Below are 20,937 nucleotides of genomic sequence, written 5' to 3' on the forward strand. Positions count from 1 at the left end.
ATTAATAGATTGATATAATTAGGTATATTTACAGTTAAATGCAAATAAGATCGGTTTATTAAACGGATTTTATTTTTATACAAGTTATAGTACATTCCAGGAGGGTGTTAAAAATCATTTAAAAACGATCCCTTTCAAAATTATTTTGTAGATAAGCCTTTTAGTTAAATATCTACGTATATTTAATAAAAATTTCGGACCTCATGTCACCGAAATTTTTAGCCTTCGTGGTGTTTTAAAGCTGCCTATTGAGTAATTATAAACTTTCATTTAGTATTTTTATATATTTTTTATTGCCAAATCTGATTGTACCTTCAACTTGTTTCAATTTATATTAGTAGTAAAAATAGGATTGAAATATTATTTTAGTGCTTCTGTGTGCCTCATCGGTCTTTTAATGCTTTCTTAGTATTTAAAAACTTCCTTCTTACCTCTTATTTAAAGGTATGCCTCACGTACCATAATAATGTACATATATAATTTGATCGGCTTCGGCTGACATTCTGCGATTTAAATAATAAACTGTTGGGCCCCTTAATTGCAGCGATCGAGGTCTACGTTTGTGAAGCATTTGTTGGTGTGTGGGTTAGTGAGGTAAGCAGCAAAGATTTTGAATCTTACTAGACCACAATAATAAAAACACGTAGTTGAGAAAAAAAAATTGATTTTTTGGTGAAATAAAAGCCCTTGATTACTCTCCAGATATTAGTTAACGGATTTTGCAGTAACAGAAACTGTATTTTTCTGTCTTGTTATTTATGTGTCGTAATAAGTACGGGTTTAGATGTAAATTGATTTTATTTGTACGATTACTTGGTGAAAGAATCATATAGCCCCTTAAAAAAAATTCCACCCGACTTGGGACGGCATTCTTGTCGATTAACTGATATAAGCTTGTAAATAAATTAGAATCATAAAGTAAAATATGAGGTGATAAATAAATATATTATTCTTTTTTAAATATATTTATATTTATTATATTTTAATTAGTCATTTTTGAGGAAATTCATGCAACGGAGGCCGATCTTTGTTTTGATTGATTTTTTTTGGACCTAAGTCGCATTCATACTCTTAAGTTTTTTAAAAAGATCGTCAAATACATAGTTTTACAAATATCAAAAATTATTAAAAAAAATGATTTCAAATCTGTCCCAAATACGAAATACCTTAAATTTCCTTTCTCCCCAGAATGAAATCTTATTTTAGTTATCTACTGTAGCTCTATACCTTAATTCTTACAGCTACCTCGGACCTAAGTAAAAATCACACTGATAAACATAAGTTTTGTTTCCTAATATGCGATACATGATTTTAATTAGCTTTTTGATGCTGAAAACGAATATAAACTCAGAATCTTTCTAACACCCACCAGTTTTGAAAAAGATTTTAATTGTAATTAATGAATTTTTTCATTTTTCAACGTATAGTTAGCATTTTAAGCTCCTGTATTATATTTTGTTATGCTCATTTGTTATTTTTTAACTTTGTTAACATAATTTGTAAGCTATAAATAAACAATACTAGACAAAGAATTAAATCATATCAGTCACATATTATGTCATATATAATACTGAAGAGTGAGCCTAAATGGACAAGATTAATCGGGTCTGGTCAAAATATGTAGCCGAAAACCCAACTGTGTTGTTCGTATTAAGCACTGGATTTAGGAATGAATTAATTTTGTTCAGTCTTATTGCCGTTTTAAGTTTGTTAACAGTGCACTGTCAAAATGTCTGGAAACTGGTAAATGATATGGATGCCTTTTGTTATGTATGTGGTGAGTGCACCGTAAAATCAAACAGAAAAAATTATATATTTAATTTAAAAAAAGCGTATCATTTGTACTTTCAGTGTTAAATTTGTGACCAGGATTAGACGTGGGCTTCTCATATAGTATGCGCTAATTGTTCTGTTTATTTAAGAGAATGGCTGAAAGGTACAACGGAAGGCTTTGCCATTTGGTGTACCTATGGTTTGGCGTGAACCGAAGGATCATGTAACCGATTGTTACTTTTGTTTAACAAGTGTGTTTCTGCAATCCGGCTTGTACCTCGCAGTGAAATTATTCCAGTTCCTAGGCCACCTGTGAATGTGTTTCGAAAGCAGCGATGAAGAATCGGGCAGTATTGAAGAAACAACAATGATTTTGATTTTGAATTACCTGCCAGTAAGCTACATCTCATATCACAAGGTGGAATTAAATGACTGATAGGGATTTAAATTTATCAAAAAATCAAGCTGAGAACTGTTAGGATGAAGACTGCAAGGTTGGAATTTACTTTTAAAAAAAATACAAAAATTTCTGGCTTTCGAAGCCGACAAAAAGAATTTTCACAGTATTTTATTCATGAAAAAATAAATTATAAGAAACATAGCTGGAACATATGTGGTGATTTGAAAGTTATAACTATTTTATTAGGCATGCAGTTAGGCTATCCTAAGTGTATGTTTTCTTTGCGAATTGGACAGCCGAGCTAGGGATAATCATTATGTTACCAAAGAGTGGAAGAAACGAGACAATTAACTCCAAAATGGAAAAATGTTATTCACGAGTCCTTAGTTGAACCAAAAAAAAAAAAAAAAATTTTACACACCCTCCATATCAAGCTAGAACTAATGAAATATTTTGTAAAAGAAATGAAAAAGGATAGTCCCGGATTTTTGTACATCAGGCAGTAATTTTCAAATGTAAATGAAGGAAAAACTAAAGAAGGAATAATTTGTTTGTTCTCAAATACGAGAGTTGGTCAAAGATGATGTATTTGACTGAATGTTAAGAATGTAGAAAGTGCAGCTTGAACTTCATTTAAAGACGTTTGCAAAATTTTTTCTGCAAACAAAAATCCGACAATTACCACTATATTGCTAATCTACTTCTTACTTCATACAGAGCTGTTGGATGTAATAAGTCTTTGAAAATACATTTCCTCCACTCGCATTTGGATTTTTTTCCCACCTCGGAGACGTAAGTGACGAACACTGTGAACGTTTCCACCAATTCATTTCAATGCTGGAAAGCCGCTATAAAGGGAAATTGAATAATAACATGCCCAGCCGATAATAATCGGCTAAAACAATAGTAATGTAAAACAGTATTTACATTAGTTTTTGATGTGCCTGAGGCTATTTATAAAAATGCATCAGCAGAACCGTTCTTACACAGGTATGACCAAGCAAAATTATAAATTTTACAGATTGTAACTGTATTTTCCCTTAATTTATTTAAAATTAACGGTGATAGAAAAATTATTATTACAGTTCTGTAATGTACGTAAAAAAGCAATTCAAGAAATGGTATCACACTTAAGAGAAACATTAAATTTTGTTTTCTTTTTTACCAGTGTAATGTTACTGATCATTTTGATGATTTTTCGTTATATCAGCATACAGGGGTAAAATTACTCTTACTTCTCCTCCGGAAGAAAACAATTCAAAACTATTGCTTAAAACCTTCCAAGTCGAACAAATCATTAAAAGCTATTCGGACTTACCCGTTGCTAATTATCTCTTGTTAAGCTTAAAAGCAATTTATAAAATAATTGTTTTCTCAAAAAAATAATTTCTGTTGAAATTAAAGAATGTCCGCTAGTTTTATGCTCTTCAGCGATTCACATTTTAATTTTAAACGGTCTTCACCTTGAGTTATCTGTCTCTATGAGAGCCGTTAACAACGGTTAAATTATTAATTAGAATTTATATATATATTTTTCATATAAATGGAGTATTCTTCCTTTTAAATTAATCAAATTCGTTAGTACTCTAACTAGGTATTTAAGTTAATTTTATTAGGGCTGAACTTTAATTTAAGCACGCAAACAGTGTAGGACTACTGCTCACATGCCGCTTGATCAACGTGTGTGATCGGACTTGCTTTACCGTGTTATAAAAAGAGTGGGGTGACTAGATGCGTGCGCATAATAGGAGCGGTACTGTCGTCCGGTGACGCGATCCAGCCACTGTCATGGCGGCACGTGGTTCTAAGTTCTGTTATCAGCAGCTGCTGTGAAGTGCAACGGTACCTCTCAGTAATCGTTTTTATGATCACTTTTTTGAATATAAACTACGCTTTTCTACATTACGTTTTTTTTTGTAGTAAGGTGTATCGCGGTGTGTTAGTTTTATTGTGCGTTTTTGTGTTATACGTGTTTGGTGGTAATCTTCACGGAGGTCCTACCCACTCCGATAATATCGATTAGATGGGCTCTCATAGCGAGCCAGCATACTGCATGCACACCTAAGAACTTATCTTGCCAGTGAATTTCATTTTAATTTTTATACTTAATTTATGTAATAAAAAGTATAAACGAAAATGGCTATTAAACCAGCGTGTATGAAAATAATGCACCTGTACGTCGGAAGATCTGCAACGGGACATTACTGCAGCGGTGACGTAACACATGTAACAAAATTAGGTCAATACCATAAGGTTTAAAACGGTTAAAAGTGTATTAACTTTCGTTCTTTCTTTTGTAAAATTTATCGAGTACGTGTTATCGCTACCGTTTTTTTAAATCGTAATTGCGCATCGTGTAGAAGATATGAATTTTAATTTGTAGTATCGTACTTCGGATGAGGGGTATTAAAATCATGTATATTGTTGTTAAACTTATTATTTCACATTTAAGGAATTTGGGGAGGGCCTTAGAAAAGCAGGTATTTCATTTAATTTTAGTAACGTCATCACTTCGAATTATTGTGATATTTCCAGTATGAAAATTACGGCACGATGTAGAGTAACCCCCCTCCATAATGAAATAATTTTTTTTTGTTCTCGATAAATGTAGAATAATTAATATTCATATTATAAACGCCCAATATAGCAGTCTAATAGTCAATTAGCCTTTCATGTTTAGCTTAATAATTTGTAAATATTTCCTGTATTAGGAAGGCCAAAGTCAATATTAGTGAAGTTTTTATGTTAATTTTTAATAATAGTGTAGGTATTTAAAAATTTAAAGCCTGGATAAGATAAAAAGGGAGTTTTTTTAATGTTTGCTTCAGTTTTACTTAATTAGTTTCAAATGTATTGCGAGATTATATTCAAAAATATATTTATAGTATTTCACATCAAAATTGTGTTCCAAACTGTATGTTAGTGAATTAGTGTTTGATTCAAAAGGAATGTATATTTTTTTAATTTATACATCAACAAAGTGAAATATGCCCAAATAAACTGAAGAAATTGTGAAATCCATTATTTATTTAATTCTGAAAAAAAATTGTCTTTATATTTTTAACCAAGATGTGAAGTGTAATCGAAACATTATAATAAAATTTTATTGACAAGAGTTATTTAAATCAAATTAAATTGTTAATTACTAATTTATGATTAAAATCGATTCTACAACGGAGGCTGTATCGATTGGAACAGATGCGACTTACGTATTCGTAGTAACTTGTTTATATTAAGCCGGGTAAATTTAGTAGAGTTTGTATTACGTTTATTACTTCTTCTTCAACCTCAAATTAAAAAAAAAAAAAAATAATGTTTTTTTAAATATTTGTTAAATAATAGGTCTTTATTAGTCGATGTGTATTACAAAACTCTGAATCGTATTTTATCTTGTGGAACCTGTCAGAGCAAATTAAACACCCGTATTAAGGAATCCCAGGGGTTACCTCGGATTGATTTTTATTATTTTTCATTTTAAATCAACTCTACGTATCGTCGTTTGTATCTTAGGATCGTTTACTTCTTGAAAGAGATTTTGTTATATTCTGTTTATTATAAATTGTCATGGTATAAACAAAGAAAAGGGTGTAACTGTTTATTGGTTACTTATATGTGTTTCTGAGGTATTGTATTTACGTTACGAGTCTCCCTTCTCTTTTTTTATACATTATTTATTTTACGATGTTACATTTTTAATGTATTTTATATCAGTCCGTGAATGGTCATATTAGCTATGTAAAACGCAGGTTAAAATAAATTACTTTTTTAGAGTAATTTAAAAAAAATAATTCATCGAAAACTAATTTTCAGGATTGCGAAGTCATTGCGGTAATGAAATAATTCAGGAAGATATATATGAATGTAAGGTCACGCTACCGATCGGCGACGGTCTGTTGCGGGAGTTTGTCTCTGGTTGTCAGACCCACCCAGGTAGGTAGAATAAGCTAAGCACAACTTTCAAGGCTGTCTACAGTGGATCTGTGCCTCACTTTTTTTTGCTGTATGTTGGTCTTTGATCTTGAGCTCAAGTTGATTTTGATCTTTCTCAATAAATTACTCCGATGTAATTTCATCGTAACACTTGTTTTCTTACAAGATATTATTGAGCATCTTATTTATTATTTGTCGTTTTTGTTCTCAGGAGTAACTAGATTACAAACAAAACAATTCGTAATTTTTATGTGCCTTTGTATATCCGTATGCGGTCGATAGTTTGGCATAACTTTATTACAAAAGTAAGGACACTCGGGTGTGGAATAAACCGCATCGGGTCGTTATCAAATTGTTAACCGGTGAGCGCTCGGAGGTCAAAAGAAGCGAATCTTACGTCTGTTTTAACAAAAACTTTGTCATTTTCCATCGATAGTGTTCTGCAAGCGTGTCTCATAAGTTTCCTTACGTAAAATAACAAACATGTTTTATGAAAGCTCTCCCTCCATAAATAACGTCGATTTTAAAACATTTCGAAATGTTTTAAAATATTTCACTGCTGAAGAACTCGTAACCACATAAGTTTCCATACATAAAAGTAAAAAAAAAAATTATGACGGTCATCTACAGGTGAAAAATAAAAAAATATGTTTATTTTTCTTACTTATTTCTAACTTAAGGAACATCGGTATATCTTATAATTTTGGCTGCAAACTACGGTACTTCCGACTTTTTTTTTCACAACAGTATCTCTTATTGTCGTTATGTATGGGATTCTTTGTTTTTATTTTGAACAGGTACATATAATTGTTGCGCGCGCACAACAAAGGTGTTAATCGTTGTTAAGCGTACGGACTTGGCTAATCTAACGTCGGTACAAACACCTATCGGCTTCATTTCGTTTGTAGTTTAATTTTGACAATCGAAGTAAAAATTGAACGGTATCACCGGTAAACACCTTACTAAAATCTTTCGTATATTCGTCTTGTTTTCTTGATTGTGACTTTATATGCTTGAAATTTCATTCTTAAACAAGTAATATTAAAATAATGAACCGCATTAAGTTTTTCCGCTTATAAGTTGTCACACGACGACGTCATTGAGGAATTACGTAGAGTTTCATCCGAAGTAACAAATTCGTCGTGTAAATTAGAAAAACCTCTTTGTTAACGAGGTGTTGTTATTTTACTTTTTTGGGGAAAATTAAATGTTTTGCTTAGTTTCAATTTATTCATTTTGAATGTGTTACGTCATCAGCTGTTAAGCAGTTGTTTGTTTAAGATTACAAAAAAGGACATTTTTCCTGTTAGGTTCATTATTGTATTTAGAGTATTTTATCCTGTAGTGTATTTAGAGTAATTTGATTTTATCACGTCTATTTTATTTATTTTGCAGCGGTCAGTTTTCAGCTCGTATTATTCACGATGCATTCTATAACTTTCTTCTCCACTTTTAGTATTATAAAATGGATAGAAATTAGAAATTTGAAGAACCGGGCGGTTAAACGTGATTTTTTCCCGTTATATGTTATGCGATATGTTCTATTTTTTTAACATTTTGTTATGCCATAAATTTAGGTTTACTAAAATATGTAAAATTATCTTTACAAGATACAGAATATCATTCGTAGAACTAATGCGTTTATAGAAGTGAATGTCTATTGATGTTTGTTCCGCATCAGCAGTTTGGGACCACGTTGTTAATTTTCAGCTTCTCCTTAAGAATTTAACGGGGCCTTTCTATCACTAGCCGTTAAGTTTCGGTAGCCGCTTTCAATCAACGGGAATTTGAATATGGTGATTTTCGATACAATTCTCTCTTATCGCTAATTGCTCTAAATATTTTCTTGTTAGTACACTTACAGATGTTCAGTTAACAAAAACGAGTATTGTGTAATATTTGAATCGTTGCCTTTTAAAAAAGAGTTGTTCTAGACGTTCTTAAAAAAAACTGATCTGGTAGATGAATTCCGAACCCCGCATATCTTCTCACGGTTTGTTTTTAAAAGTTATCTGATTTCGGTCTTTAAAATAGCGGGGCAGGGACCTTTCTAGCCGTCAGTATTTGCCTTCCCAGCCTCCTTTTAGTTTATGAAGTCAAAAGACCCTCCGGATCATCATAGAACTAAATGCGGTAAAAGTTAATATGTTCAGAAAGTAACGGAATAGATTTGTCGTTTTCGTTTTGAGAACGCAAAAGCAGACCCCGTACTTTCATCTTTTACATTGATAGTTTAAATTTTGACCGTTTTTGTTACAAAATCCCCCTTCTCGTAATTAAGGTAGTTAAAAACTATAATTTTATTATATTTGTTTTATAAAAGTTTAATTCTGGAAATAATATTCAAGGGTATTTATTACTCTGTGTCTTTATAGTAGTACAAAGACCACATCACCTGTATTTGGTAGTAACTAACCGCCACATTTGGTAGTCACAACCGCCGTTATGTTGGCGGTTGTGAGCATCTGACACCCGACTGATTGTGCTTTCACAGTTACCGCTTTTATCCTGTTGCTCCTTATTACTGGGTTCCCCGTGAAAATAGATTCTTAGGATAATAGAAAGTTTTTTTTGCAATGCAGTCAGTTTCACTTTTTGAAAACGAAATCGATTAAATAGCCATCCCAGAGACGAACGTGTTCATTAATTGTATCCGCATACGACCGTGATAAATGACCTGGGAAACGATTCGTTAGCATATACTTTCGATTTAAATTTATCCTCTTGTCAGGTGCCGTTATGGCTAGAGACTTCCGAACAATCGATATCTCAGGACCTTGAATAATACGCTCTGGAAAAATTGTACGTAATATTTCCATTCTCGAAGATGCGTGTTCCTCTAAGCAGAAGTTTTCCAAACACCCTGTCGGTTTGTTTATCGCTCCAGTAACGACTGCTGTATTTTTGGCATATTCAGATACGTGAAAACGCGCTTCATCAGACAGAATAAGTCTTAGCTGTTGAATCATGTCGAATATATTATCTTTTTACAAAACCTGTAACATCTTATTAGGAAACCGTACCCAAGTGAAATTCAGTTTCATCATCGTTCGGTTTTTATTCCTGTATTATTTTCTATGGATGCAATGTAAGTACGACGGCAATATATTTACCTTTGAGATATTCAATATAAGAGTCGCCGGGTAGGGGTTCATTCGCTCGGAGTGGGCGGAAAGTCCCTTACGCTAGTTATGATACTGTTACGATAGCTGCAGCTTCCCTTATAACGGATCTAAAGCGCTTGTGTGTGTTCCGCCATGCTCAAAGTACTGCTGTATGCGCCTCCATGTCCGGTTGTTCATCCGCAACACGAACCAGGGATGATCATTTCAAATGCTGACTGAACAGCGTCTTGGAACTGCTCGTTGACGTATCTGCGTTTTCGGATCTCTTCTTTTACAGTGAAACGGACGTCCCGCCCCACCCCCTACTGTTTGTGGAGTGCATACCTTGCGCTTATTACCGATGAACTGGTTAACAGCAGTTCCTTACCGGTAGTAAGGAACTGAAAAGTTGTTACTGTTAGATGTTATCAGGAATATTATAATATATTAACTGTTAAGGCCACTGTATTTTTTGATGGGAACCGTATCGAGCCGTCTGAAAATTATCGAAGTTCTCGCTTCATACGAACAAAAACATTTACACTATAAACTCAAGCAGAACATACGTGCGATTCGAATTCCTGATAAGTTTTGGCTTAACAATAGAATTATTTTACAGTGTTCTTAAATGCATCCAAAAAAAGAACATTAATAGTGCGATGGTTGTCTTTGGTTTGGAAATTATCTACTGGTAAATTTAATTTTTCAAAACTAGTTTTTATAAAACTAGATTAAATAGTGGTATTTTCTGAAGCACCCATAAGTGGTTTACCTTATTAGTAACGGTTTTGCTGATCGGTTAATTAATTCTCTTAATTTTAAAACTATTTTCGGATTCAAAATTAATGAACAAACATCGATGTCCATTCGGTTTTGCCTTATATATGTGATTGGTATCCATGTTTATTTGCAGTATATTAAATTTTTAACTTAATTTTTGCGGAATTGCGACTAACTGTGAATGGAAATAAAATATTCTATTAAAATAATTAACTATGAAAATTATTTTCAGTGTTCCAGTACAGAATATTATTTTATTGTATCGGACGTAGACTTCGGTCAGGATGTAGGATTTTTATGGATGAATCTGTTAAATCGTGATTTGATAAAATTTATGCATATGTTTACTACATAGATAACCAGTAATTTTCTTTAATATACCGCCTTACAGAAATTCTTTTAACTTAGGTTTTTCTCTGTGGAATGTATTACTTAATATCATAAACTTTCTGCCGATCCTCATTTTTTGTTATTCTATCCTTTTGTTAGCGTGGGAGCCTTCTCTTAAAGAATATGTGTTGCGGTAGTACGAAATACTTCGTTCGACGAATTTAATTCTGGTATGATATCGAATTGTAATTTAGCGATACGAATTCTTGTTCTTATGTGCAGCAGTGTGGTGGTCGGTTAGTTATACAATTTTGGTTTTCCAGCTGGTAAGCGATACCTGCAGGACAGTGGCGAGTGGACGGCGATGTGGTCGGAGTTAAAATTATACGTGTAAATATTTTTTAGGGGGTAAAGGGCGCGGTAATCGCTCGCGTGTATTTTCGTGATGGTCTCTAGGCTTAGTTATTGCAGCACTACCAAAGAAGCGGGCACTGTGCATTGTTATCCTCCACAGATCAGAGGCATACCTATACGTAAGTTATTTAATGCTGTTTATTAGTATAGTAAGTTTTGGATACAATTTTATATTGTTCAGCTGATATATTGTATTTTATTTTGACTTCTTCTTAAGAATATATACACTAGCTTTAGGGGCTAAAGTCTCACCGATGACGACTTTTATTACACTGATGATCGGAAAGTAATTCGTCGTTTTACCGGCGAATATTTATTTGTATTATCCTTTAAACCTTAATATTAGAAGTCGGTCGGTCAGCTGTTCGCACGCATCAGTTAATTTTGTATTGTAAAATTTAAATCCTCAATACGAATCTTTTGGGACATTTTCAGTTACGTAGAGAAGGATTTTAGGCGGGTAGATGGGTAATGCTAGAAGTAATTGAAATAACATCTTTTTGCGAGATACTCATCAGAACGTAGCCACAAATAAATAAATACCATACCGCGATAGAAATTATGCGTGTATCGTGAGAGTAAATAATTTTATCATGCGTACTGTATATACAAATTCCATTAAAAGTGATATATAGCGGTAGGTAAGAATATTTAGTTTAATACTAATAAAGATGATAGTTTTTTTGTTTGTTCGATACAAAGGTGAGCCACGTATACTTTAGGCCGATTCGCTGAACTTAAAAACGTTTATTATAACTGACATTTTTTTTAACTTGAATTTTTCCGAAGTTTTTTCATTCTATCAGTCGTGTTTACTACGTTGTTGATTTTGGTCTCGGCTCTATTCATCCTTATTCCTGTATCTGGGAGTGAAAGGCTCTTGTTTGGATTCGAAGACCACTGTTAGTGGTTTATGCGCTTGTTGCGGTTTCAGCCCACTCTTTTAAGCTATCATTAAATTTTTGAGCTTCTTATTTTTCTTGTGTGATTGTGACGTCGTCAAGATAATTTTTTAATGACCGAAAGATTGTTGACAGTGATGTAATTTTTTGATTTCTAAACAATATTTTGGGTTATTTCAAAAGTACACTTTTTTATAACTCAGTCGGTTTTTAACAAACTAAAAACAAATAGGCCAGATAATTTTAAATATCTTTAATAAGTCATGTGTATTATATGAGATACGATTAAAAACACTAAATTAATAAATAAAATTTCATTGTACAGTTGATTTACTAATTTTTTCTTCTTCATTATAATTATGGATCTGACTCGTTACTTAATATGTATAAGATATACATGTAAAGGAGTTGTTCGATGTTTGTGGGTGGGGGTGCATCCCGGCGCTTAATGCTACCCCACCAGTGTGCCGATAACTGAGAAGTCCAGACGCTTGCCTGACCTAGTATCCTCATTTCACCCTCTGATCATGCTTCCAGGTTAAGCGGAGTAGTGTCATGATCATCCTAGTTAACTTCCCTCCTCAATTAAAATTTTAAATATTTTCCCTTTATTTAACTGAATGGAACAGGTCGGTTTCATGTTCTTATTAGCGTCATCTTTATTTATTTTATGCTTGTTTGACCAAAGGTTATTTAACTCTAAAATCTAGTTGATTCAGTTATTTTCATTTTTGATCACAAAAACCTAGCCTACAGATTAATATACATACACTACTGACTGCCGTACCTTAAACGTTTACGTCATACAAAAATCAACCATCGGCCGGAAAGTATTTTTTTTCTGTACTTTACAGTCTAGTTTCGCAAAAAATAAGGAATTGGCTTATTTGTGTTTGTAATAATCGAGCTAACGGTTTACTTAGTTAACTTAGTAGAGGTTAATTGACAACAAATCCATCGTAGGATCACGGGCTATACTACGCTAATGAACTAGAAAGATTAGATTGATTTTACTCGGTCATAAACCGTAATATTATAGTAGGAATAGTTAGAATGTGAATGTGTAAAAATGGTTACAGTAGTACGGTATACGTCGGTCCAATTCAGCCATTGTTTTTATTTCGATGCATTTGCGGTATGATGTATCTGTTAAAGCAATTTATACAAACTTTACGTAAATTGCCTTATGAAGTAAAATTATTATCTTTGGAGTTCCGTATTTTTGAGTTCTACATTTGTACAGAAAAAAAATAAACATCTTGTTACAAATTAAATAATTAATGAATTTGAATATAGGATTTTCAATATTTGAGGGAATAGAATTTTATTGATTTCCCTATAAAATTCTGTCTGTAGACACTCAGAAAACATGTTAAGTTGAAAAAAAGTTATGTTTTTTGTTGCTCTCTGGGGTGGACTATTTTAATTTACAAGGTAAAGAATCCCGCTTTAGGAAACAAAATGTGACCATGAAAATAAATAAGTGTTTTATTTACGTAAAATAGATGCGTTGAAATAATCTGGTGTCGACCGATTATAATCTTGACTTCAATACTCTTAAAAATTCAAATACGTGGTAATGTTAAAGAATTATTCGACCTGAACGATAACGTTATAAATTATGAATGATACATTGCGTTTCTCGTAATACATTTTTATCGTATACGCCGTTCGCAAGGGTTTGCTGTTAATTTTTGAAATAATCTCGTGATTTATGTTTTCTGTGCCGTTACAAGTTATTTGTTTTTTTCCACTTTATTAATTTTTACCCGATTCTTATTTGGTTTTTATGGTTCTCATATTCCATTACGAAATTTTTTTTTTCTTTAACATCGATGTAAAAAAAATACGGCTTCTATATGACTTTTTTAAATCTACCGTCGATAATAAAAAATTCGGTTGAATTTTTCTGTATCGGACAGTTTGACTCAAGAAATGTCAATATATTGTTTCAACAGCATCACGTCTTTTTATTGTAAGTGCTCCAGTACAAGCATATTTCGTTAAGTGTATAGGTCATTGTTGATGCTGTTTTTGTACAGATTGGTTGTAGGAAGGACTTTTGCGGCCTTCCACTTGAGCTGCACAAGGTCGTCTTCTGGCGATTTTTACCGGTGAGGTGGTGTTAAAAGTTGGGGAGTAGTAATAGTAGTATATCTCTGCAGTCTGTCCCTGTGTCAGCCCGGCATGGTGGGGATCGAGCCAGCGTGTGCATCTGAACAACCATCGAGCTGTATTCTGTTAGCTCTACCTTATCCCCCAGCTCGCCAGCCTGCCACTGCTTCCATGCTGAAAATCCTTGTACCGCGTCCTTGACCCGTTTTCAGCTGTTCATCGCTTTTTTATTCCGCCACACCCACATCATCATGATCTTTTATTTCACTGTCTGTATGGTTTTTGTTTGAATGTCGGCTTGAAAAGTAATATTCATTTTCTTGTAATTTATAATTTCGATGATTGAAAGAAAAACTAATCGCGGTACTCATGGGTTATACGGGTCCCCCACTAAAATCCAATTACATAATCTTAGTACGCAACTCGACACGATAAAACGTATATACATTACGTATTATTGTATATAATTTTTAACGTTAATCAGACTACGTTAGCGAGCGTAGATTATGTTGATTTCGTGTAATGACGAATCGCGCACGTATTTAAACATAACCTACGCTCGCTTCGCTCGCTAACCTCTAATTAACTTCAAATGTACATGTTTATATATTTTACCTATTTAGGTAGCTAGTAGACACGAATTTCTTATAAGAATGCCTCAAAAGTAAAACACGAAAAACAATTGGATTTCAGTAGGGGGTCCCGTATAACCGATAAGTAGTTGAATCACTTGTCATTATTTAGTGATTTTCTTTATTCGAGAATGTTTAAAAAATCACTAATCAAATTTTTTTATAATACCAGTCTAAGTTTTAAATTAAAATTGGCTTAGCTGTCAAAAAATGACAGCTTTTCAAAAGTCTGGGAAAGTTAATACTTGCCATGTTATACCTCCCTTGTAGGATGTTTGTGTATATTTATCTTGCCCAGCTTTATTTATATTTATACTAAGCTTCCCAGTCTGTTTCCTCATTTGTAAGAGACGAATCCATTTTAATTTATTAATACACACACCCTGTTTTAAGGCTAGCCTAGATATTTGTGGGTGTTATATATTAAATGATTCAGGGTATATGCTGACAAAAAAAAAACCCAAAAAAACAAATTAGCAGAAATCCAATCTGCAGTATGAAAATCATTATCTTTTCTGTAAGCATTATTTGACATTTTTTTTTTTAGTTTATATCAAATGTACTTGAAAACTGGATTTCTCCAGATAAAAATAATGAATTACAGATATTTTTTGAATGAAATATTAAAAATTTATATTGACGTAGTTGTTCTTTTTCATATTTATTGTTGAAGGTTTCGTAGAAAAAGCAATTGTACTGATACAATAAAAGTGATTAAGGTGTCTGATCCTCTACTACTGTTACATTTACATGTATTTATTACCTACAAGTAATGTCATTATTAATTTGCTTTTAATAAATGTGAACTGACTTTTAAATTAGGCGTTTTAATTAATATACTGTATGTTTATTTAATAAATGTTTATGCATAGGTATTCTATAGTTTTTGTTGTAATATACAGTTGTAACGGGTATTGTTTGGCTTAAATATTGATTCTACCTTAAATTTTTTTTTAAATTTACCAACTCTTTATTTATGGTTTATAATATGGATAAAACCTAGGTACATGCTTGAAATAAGAAAAAACTCAAAAACATTAAGAGAGATTTTCCTTAGAACTTGTATTTTTTTTTTATGTTTGTAATAAAATATTATTTACTGCAGTCTAGTTAATATTTAATAGGGCTTTCATTCTGTTAATCTTTAATGGCTTGTTTGTTGGAGCAAGTTGTTATTTTCACAGTTAATATCTTCCATAGACAGAATAATGTTTTATTTTTATAAAAATATAAATTAAAGTGGAAGTGTTAATACAATAGACTCATAAAAATGGACAATAAATAAATCTTTTTTCAGATCAGTGTGTAGTAGTAATACACTACATAAATCTTATCAGGAACGGTAGCTTTGCTCTATTCCATATGTATAAAAAAGGAGTTTCCACATTTGCCTTTGATACATTTTCTGAATAAAAAAACCCGTAGTAAATCCTTTATCGGAATAGCATCATCATCATTGATGATTAAAAAAAACGTTTGTTGAAGTCAATGTAAAATAGAAACGCAGAATGTATTTAAAGTAGTATGTGAAGGTACTGAATGTGTAAAATCACATAAATTACATTTCAAAGGGCATTAATACAAATTATTTGAGCACATTACATGTGTACAAATTAAGTGGTGATGCAGAAAATTCAGTTTAAAAAAAAAAAAGCTTGTTATTAAAAATTTTACAGTAATATTACTTCTGTAACAAAGTGGGATGGATGATTTTTTTTCTTTTTTTTAAATGGTTCAGCAGTTTATTAAAAATGATTATTAAAACAATGTGGTTTATTAAGCTCTTTCAGCCTATATTAATAGGGTTGTCCCTTTCTGAGAAGGTGATGCACTGTGTTGAGTAACATGGAACAGTTTTGGTTTGATTGAGTAAGGATATTTAACATTTTCGATTTACATGATTAATTACTGCACAATCTGACTGATTGTTTCGAACTCGTTTTGACTTTTGAGGAATCATCTCTTGGGATGATTTACTTTAGATATATAATATGCATAAAATATTTAATTACTGTAATCTATTAGGGTTTTATTACAGAATAAACAAAACAAAACAGTACAATTTGATTTTGTTGAAAATGAAAACAATTTGTTGATTTCAAGAGAATTTGCCATTGAACAAATTACCATTAAATTTTGCACTATGCACAGCAGAAATATTGTTACTGCATAGGAATTTATGTTGATATAATGATTCTATTCATGTGATTTGCAATGTTACACATTTGTGAGTACCGCTGTCTTACGCCCTTATCTGTATTTAAAATTAGAGGATTATCATCCATCCAGCAAATAATTTTTTGAACTGCTAATATAGAATTTTAATTCTTTTTAAATAATTATCCTTGAATATTGATAGTTGTGTCATTCATAAAAGCATTTAAAGATAAATTTAAGATTTTGTGGCAAATCATTAACAAACAATAAAAAGTACAAGGCATTGAGGGCTTTGCCCTGGTGTTATTCTGCATTCTACATCTTGAAGACAGTATTATTTTACATGTATTTATTAACAAAAGTGAAATTTAACTGATTAACAATTATAACATTTAACTGATAGTAAGAAGAATTTTCTGACACCATAGCTTAGGTTTTTCATCAGTAAGAAATATGGAGCTAAATTGAATATTTTTTAGAATTGCAAAAAAATTGTAAATGAAATTTTATTTCTATCTATGTGTAAAAATATTTTTAAAAAATGGTAAATTATTGTATAATCTTTTAGCATTATGAATATTTATAATTAATTTGTAATTTTTTAGTTAATTTCTGAGTGTGAAATTAAATTAAGACATTCATTTATCTCTAGAAAAATCTTATAACCTAAGTTTCTGATAAGTGTGATGATTTAAAAGATTATATTTTTCATAGTGTTCATCTTAATGTTCGAAACATGCGAATTGTGTATGTGGTAACACATTTTTGTCAATTTTTCCATTTATTTAATCCTCCAATGTAAAGAGTTTTTCCATGATTGAGCACTAAGCTACACTGATATAAATAAAAATAAGGTTCATGTACATTGAATGGAATATGTAATAAGGTGACTAAAATGTATTTATTTGATTTGTTGTTCAGAATTAATTATAATTACTTTGCTGCCCTTCCTATGGGCCTAGATTATGTGACTCAAAGTGTTTGTGCAGTTTTCTTAATTTTCTTGCAGTTTATGATTATTCATTATTTTAGTATATAATTGAAATTTAATTGATTAAATTAAATTAACTAATAACTTTCACTATAAAAAGATTATTTCAAATTAGTTTATATTAATTATTATATTAATAAATCAATCTAGAAAAAATCTGACGATTGGAAAAAAATGTCCTAGAAAAGAATTTTTAACAGTGATTTGAACATTTTAAATACAAAAATTTATCAGTTTACTTAAACCTTGAAATATGAAATATTGAATATACTTAAACATTACTTGTCTTTTCTGATGTACTGTGAAATCTTAAAAAGTTTCTAAATTTTACCAAGTAACATTAACTATAGAATCTAAAAACTGACCACTTTGATAAGAACCAAAGAAACAAGTATCCACATCCTAGCTTATCGCAATGCACAACCCAAAAGCAATAACCTTTCACTCTTGACTCACATAAACAGTGTACCCACAGGATATTTTGAGCAGTGTTTTCATAAGTCGATGCAGTCAATCAAGAGATTATGTGAATTGTGTTATGAAGTTTATTCTTGAGGACATTCTTAGTTTATGACAACTCCTCTAAGAGCATGTATCAATCTTTAGTCACATGTTCATAATTCTGTTGTTGGCAGTCATTTTAGTTCATTGTGATTTGTGAAAAATGAACAAAAAGAATTTTGTGCATGATGAAACATTATGCCATAAAAAGCAAAACTGAAGCCAACTAGATAATAATATGGTGAACATCCCCATAATTTAGCAATGATAATGCCAAAGCGTTATTCACCCTGAATAAAAAAAAAATTAAAAAAAGAAGAATGCTCACACGTGATAGTTTATTTTTGGTTAAGCCATAAAAGCATGCTGACCGTGGCATGAGTGGTAGCGTCTTTGCCTATCATCTGGAGGTCTCTGGTTCAAATCTGTCAGGCATGGCAAATTCACACAAGCTACAACATCATTCATCTTGTTGTCCGAAGCAATACCTAACAGAGGTCCTGAAGGTAAAAAAAATGGTTCAGAAGAGCATAAGTGACACTGAATGCTGCATATCATATTAAAAAATCTATGATGTGGTGATGCAGGATAAAAGATTGAAAAAGTGTGAGATTTGTAAGCCTAAGGGTTCTCAAATGAATAGGTACACATATTGATCACAATTTTTTTCAAGAGTGTGAGTGAGTAAACTTTTCTAACCTGGTGTAGAGTTGTTTCAGCATAAAATAGAGAGAATTTTTATGCTAGTTCGTAAAAATTGATGTAATTCAGTATCATTACTAACAGTCTGAAACCAAGGAATAATCAAAACTGTGTTGCAGTCAGGGAACTTTGTCTAAAGAAGCTAAAAACCATTCTGTCAGCAGGAAAAGCCACTTTTATTTTGGGATACTTATGGCATAATCTTCATTGACATTCTGGAGAAGGCAAAGTTATAAACAGGCAAGATTTGCATCTTTGCTGGATTTTCTAAATTAGGAAATAAGAAAACAGTACCAAATTTTAAGAAAAAAAAAATTACTTTTCACAAAGATAATGCACAGCTTATTACTGTGTTTGTGACAGCAAAATTGTTCAAATTACTCTACAAAATTCTTTTAATTTCCTTGACTCACAAGATTTAGCATCTGTGGATATTTTCTGTTTACAAATATGAGGTTGTAGCTAGCTGGAAAAATATAAGTGAGATGATGAAATTATTACAGCCACATCTGTCACCTTTAAAATGTTAGATAGACTGGAACATATATTATTTTAAGAAATAAAAAATAAATTTTGTTGAAAAATTGTTTTTTGCACAGACTTAACAAATACTCCAGTTATATACTCCATTAAGCAGGTGTTCTGGTACAACCCACCGGGTTGGTGTAGTGGTGAACGCGTCTTCCCAAATCAGGTGATTTGGAAAGTCTAGAGTTCTAGCGTTCAAGTCCTAGTAACGTCACTTATTTTTATACGGATTTGAATACTAGATCGTGGATACCGGGGTTCTTTGGTGGTTGGTTTTCAATTAACCACACATCTCAGGAATGGTCGAACTGAGACTGTACAAGACTACACTTCATTTACACTCATACACAGCATCCTCATTCATCCTCTGAAGTAGTATCTGAAAAGTAGTTACCAGAGGCTAAACAGGAAAAGAAAGGTGTTTTGGTACAGATTTATTACCAGCTTTTCATGAGGTCAGTTTCAAGCTATGATTGAAAAAAATATATTTGTTCAATAAAAGAATTGTGTTTTTGTCTTTTTCAAAGTAACATTTTCACTGCATTTTGATTGAGAAGTTAATTTTAGTAAATATTTGAGTTCATGTCTTTGTTAATTGTTTGACCATGCTGTTAGTGTTAGATCAACAACATATAATTACATGTTTCGATCTGATGATGTCTACATTCAATTTCATTTAGCATTAGGGAAAAATATTATCTGTCACTAATTCACTTTTCTTATTGCTTCTGATTATTTTCCTTTTGTGATTTACATAGTTGAATGATTTATAATCTTTATTTAAATGCCATTATAATTTAACTTTTCATATATTGTAACTCAGTAAGCTAGTAATTTGAATAAAATTTTTTCACAAATAATTAAACGTGAATGTAATATGTAGTGTCGGTTGATTTAATTAGTTTTAATAAAAATGCATCTAATTTAGTTTTAATTTATGAATTACAAATGGAAATTAATAATTTAGATGTTCTTATTTACATAGAAATAAATTCTTACTTAGATGTTTCTTTAACTAATATTACTTCAGTTACCGTGCTACAGTCAGTCCACATGGTAAGTTATCTTCATGCATTTTTTAATTTCGAGTTAATTATCTTTTTTTTGTGATTGATTTCTTATCATTGATTTATATTTTCAGTATTTGATATGATAATTTCATTCACTTACATTCTTGAATATGAAATACATTTTAGGTTTGTATGTCAGACACATTTTGATTTTCATTATGGATTTCAGAACTGTTTGTTGTCTGTTAATTTTATTTGTATGTATGTATTTATTACTTTCTATAATAAAATCTAGATTATCTTATATAATAAAGCATTAAAGCTTTATCGTTTGTTATCGTTATATATTGAGAATGCACACTTCCTCTAAAATTATTTTAAAAACACAAGTCTGCAGAAAATAAGTCATTCACATGAAGAAAATAAACTATGAATGGTATTTAGATAGTAACTTCTGATACATTATAAAAAAAAATACAAATTTATATAAAAAAAAATTTATTACGTACATTTTATAGCTACATCTTTTAGCTACTTTTCTACATAATTATCTTCCAAAGGCATTTGTTATGTCTGTAAACAAGTTTCATGAATACCTTATTCATTAAACTTCTGTTGCCTGTGAATTAAGCCAGCTACTAACACTGTCTTTCAACATGTGTCATTTT

The 20,937-nt window shown here is 31.4% G+C and overlaps 1 protein-coding gene across 9 annotated transcripts in view; it reads left to right on the forward strand.

The window, feature by feature from the left end:
• Positions 1-20,937, forward strand: part of LOC142319213 (eukaryotic translation initiation factor 4 gamma 3-like) — a 230,884-nt gene that overhangs the window by 83,613 nt on the left and 126,334 nt on the right. For 3 of the 9 annotated variants that reach the window (XM_075356233.1, XM_075356234.1, XM_075356238.1), the window contains exon 2: positions 20,290-20,315. The exons of 5 other annotated variants lie outside the window; for them this stretch is intronic. In XM_075356233.1, the coding sequence (XP_075212348.1) occupies positions 20,290-20,315 (26 nt within the window). Of the gene's footprint in view, positions 1-4,001; positions 4,254-10,640; positions 10,851-20,289; positions 20,316-20,937 lie in introns of those variants that run through there. One more of the 9 variants, XM_075356236.1, reaches the window with a different exon arrangement.

The sequence above is a fragment of the Lycorma delicatula genome, chromosome 2, assembly GCF_047948215.1.
Source record: "Lycorma delicatula isolate Av1 chromosome 2, ASM4794821v1, whole genome shotgun sequence".
NCBI classification, from domain to species: Eukaryota; Metazoa; Arthropoda; class Insecta; order Hemiptera; family Fulgoridae; genus Lycorma; species Lycorma delicatula.